The sequence below is a fragment of the Eriocheir sinensis genome, chromosome 58 (genome assembly GCF_024679095.1).
Source record: "Eriocheir sinensis breed Jianghai 21 chromosome 58, ASM2467909v1, whole genome shotgun sequence".
Taxonomy (NCBI): Eukaryota; Metazoa; Arthropoda; class Malacostraca; order Decapoda; family Varunidae; genus Eriocheir; species Eriocheir sinensis.
Window position 1 is genome coordinate 4,370,121 of NC_066566.1, and position 3,564 is coordinate 4,373,684.

Consider the following 3,564-nt stretch of genomic DNA (forward strand, 5'->3'; position numbering starts at 1 on the left):
CTGGTTTCTCTGGTTCGTCTTTTTTCATCCTTTCCTCTACTTTTCTGTCTTATCCTGTTTCTTCTCTCTCATTTCTCTTCCCCACTTTATCTACCTCCTCCTCCTCCTCCTCCTCCTCCTCCTTCTCTATACTGGTTTCTCTAGTTCGTCTTTTCCCTTCTCCTCCTCTTACTTCTCTTTGCCTCAACCCAGAGTTAAACACATATAATTTTCAGTCATTCTCGGTGTCTGGTATTTCTCTGTGGTCACCAACGCTTTACATCTTATAGCTTTGTTGCTGTTGATGCTGATGTTGTTTTTGTTCCTACTGTTGGTAATGGTGACGGTGGTGGTGGTGGTGGTGGTGGTGTGTTTGTGTGGGTAAAACGAGGGGTTACCGTTTGTGTGCGTGTGGTAAGGAGGGGGTACTGTGTGTGTGTGTGTGTGTGTGTGTGTGTGTGTGTGTGTGTCTAGGTGGGTAGGTGAGTCAACACGATAATAAGACGCCATATTATGAAGAGTTTTCAATTACCCCAACGAATAATGAGATCAAACAGGCTGATCAACTCCCTAAATTATGCATGGCGGACGGTCGACAGTGTGCGTGTGTGTGTGTGTGTGTGTGTGTGTGTGTGTGTGTGTGTGTGTGTGTGTGTGTGTTAAGCTCGCGTGTTTGCTTGGCTTACGGGGAAAAAAGCGCTTGTGTTTGTCTATAATATGCGGTTTATTTGCTAAAAAATAAAGAGCTATTAAAGATTAAGGGAGGGAGAGACGAGGAGGAGGAGGAGGATGCTTGTGTGTGTGTGTGTGTGTGTGTGTGTGTGTGTGTGTGTGTGTGTGTGTGTGTCTATCCATATGTCTGTCTGTGTGTGTCTGTCTGTCCGTCCGTTTGTCTGTCTGTCCGTCCGTTTGTCTGTCTGTCTCTCTCTCTGTCTGTCTGTCTGTCTGTCTGTTGGTCGGTCGGTCGGTCGGTCTCAGCGGCAGATATGGCCTCCCCTTTTTACACTTTTCCATCTTTTTCTACTGTATTCTCATTTCTCATCTTTCTCCCTTTCTGCTGTGATATTTTTATATTCACAGAGAAAAAAACAATGGGTCACAAAGCATCCTGCGAGAAAGCGAACGTGGTTGTTAGCCTGCGAGAAGGCCTGTGCAGGCCGGACACCTTGAGGGTGTCTTACAGGAGCGGCGGCTCCCTCAGGAGGCAGCGGGAGATTGCCTCCTTTACCTTCCCCGGGACCGGCTGGTGGTGCGCCGAGGGGATAGCGGCGTGTGAGGCCGAGGGCGGCCTGAGCATGCCTTTGGCCACACTCAAGCAAAAGGACGGCAACAGGACCGTCCACCTGCGCTGCGACTCCAGCAGGGGGACCCTGATAAAGGGATCGATGACTTTGGGCAGATTCCTTGATAACCTCAACTTCCTGCACTTTTCGTTGTACTGTGACGCCGGAGACTCAAGCGCCGCCTACACGAGCATGCGGTGCAACGGGCAGCGCTGCGTTGAGGCCGCGCGGCCCCCAATGAATCACCAGCCAAATAGCGTGAAAGAAGCCAGTGACCCCACCAAAGCCTCAACCACCCAGGCAGGTGATGGCAGCGCCATCACCAAGGCCTCATCAACCCAGGCAGGTGATGGCAGCGCCATCACCAAAGCCTCAACTGCCCAGGCAGGTGATGGCAGCGCCATCACCAAAGCCTCAACTACCCAGGCAGGTGATGGCAGCGCCATCACCAAGGCCTCATCAACCCAGGCAGGTGATGGCAGCGCCATCACCAAGGCCTCATCAACCCAGGCAGGTGATGGCAGCGCCATCACCAAGGCCTCATCAACCCAGGCAGGTGATGGCAGCGCCATCACCAAGGCCTCATCAACCCAGGCAGGTGATGGCAGCGCCATCACCAAAGCCTCATCAACCCAGGCAGGTGATGGCAGCGCCATCACCAAGGCCTCATCAACCCAGGCAGGTGATGGCAGCGCCATCACCAAGGCCTCATCAATACAGGCAGGTGATGGCAGCGCCATCACCAAGGCCTCATCAAGGCCTCATCAACCCAGGCAGGTGATGGCAGCGCCATCACCAAGGCCTCATCAATACAGGCAGGTGATGGCAGCGCCATCACCAAGGCCTCATCAACCCAGGCAGGTGATGTCACCGCCATCACCAAGGCCTCATCAACCCAGGCAGGTGATGTCACCGCCATCACCAAGGCCTCATCAACCCAGGCAGGTGATGTCACCGCCATCACCAAAGCCTCAACCACCCAGGCAGGTGATGGCAGCGCCCCAACCCCTTCCTCAGGTGACAAGGTCGATGATGTGGAGGAAGACAGTGTGGTGATGACCCCGGCCTCGAAATGTGAGGTCAATTCTGTGAGCAAACCCAGCGGCACGGCCCCGGACTACACCAACCAGACTCGACGCCGCCGGAAGGCCAAGAAGCCCAAACGACCTGCCGTGGATAGGGACGCCGTGATTCCCAAGAGACGCAGCGCGCCGCAAACATGGGCGGACGCATTTGTGGACGGCACGGCGATCTGTGCCATCATCGTGTCCGGCGTCCTGGCGTACTGGACGTACTGGTGAGGCGTCGCCACGTCCCCTGGAGGCCTTGATGGACACGGGCCATTGTCTCATCTTTTTCTCTATCTCTATCTCCCTTACTACTCTTGTGTGCATCCTTTTTCTTGTCGCAATTTTGTCTCTCTCTCGAGAAAAGGCATCAGACGTGTGTGTACAAGTGTGTGTGTGTGTGTGTGTGTGTGTGTGTTTACGTGATAGCCAATATTGCCGGTAGGCCTTCTTCAGGGGTCTGGTGGTCGGCCCAAGCCCGTCATGGCGCAGGCAAGTGTTTATAGTGGCGCCATTAATTCTTGGCTCATGCTGCCCCCCGGGGCTCATTCTTGAATGACTTGGACATTTCTTTTTGAGTCCGGGTTGATGGGTGGCCTTCAGGACAGCATGTGAGTAGTCTTGGGCCACTCGGCGGTGACTGAAAAATCCCAGGTGGTAGAGGCGGATTCGAACCCGCGTCGTCCAGAACGCGGTGAATGCGGGGACCACACGCAAACCCCTCAGCCACCGTTTTGACAGTTGACCAGCTATAATTCTCACCAGTAGTGCGTATCGGGGGAGGGAGGGAAGAAATGAAGAGAAAATGTAGGAAGAGGAGGAGAAGGAAGTGAAAGAGAACGAGAAATTGGAAGACAAAGAGAACGATGAAGAGGAAGAGAATGAAAACGAGGAGGAGAACGAAAACGAGGAGGAGGAGGAGGAAGAGGAGGAGGAGGAGGAGGAGGAGGAGGAGGAAGATTCTGCCAATACAACAAGGACCCTCGTTGCGATAAAATAAAAAAAATGGCGAGCGTGTCTCCTAAAATTTGTATCGTCTTGTTGATCTTTCGTTGTGGCTTTTGTTTCCTTGTTCTTGTTTCTCTTTTTATTTGTTTCTCTCTCGTTTTTCGCTGTTCTTCCTGTTGTTCTTATTGCTGCACCTATTTTGTTCCTCCTCCTCTTCTTCTTCTTCCTCTTCTTCTTCGTTTATTAATCGGTCTCTGCTTTTTCTCGTTGTTCTTCTTGCTGTTATT

At 52.7% G+C, this 3,564-nt stretch overlaps 1 protein-coding gene across 43 annotated transcripts; it reads left to right on the forward strand.

Moving 5' to 3' along the window:
• The first annotated feature begins 1,027 nt into the window (after positions 1-1,027).
• LOC126985067 (putative protein TPRXL) lies at positions 1,028-3,251 on the forward strand. Of its 43 annotated transcripts, none has more exons than XM_050839418.1 (4): positions 1,028-1,860; positions 1,903-1,986; positions 2,040-2,123; positions 2,166-3,251. In XM_050839418.1, exons 1-4 carry the CDS (start codon positions 1,071-1,073, stop codon positions 2,561-2,563), a joined length of 1,356 nt encoding a protein of 451 aa, XP_050695375.1. In that variant the 5' UTR covers positions 1,028-1,070; the 3' UTR covers positions 2,564-3,251. The 43 variants fall into 43 exon arrangements, with proteins under 43 accessions (XP_050695375.1, XP_050695373.1, XP_050695370.1 ...); XM_050839416.1 differs by having other exon boundaries at positions 2,040-2,081; positions 2,124-3,249; XM_050839425.1 differs by having other exon boundaries at positions 1,029-1,860; positions 1,903-1,944; positions 2,166-3,248.
• Positions 3,252-3,564: the final 313 nt, after the last annotated feature.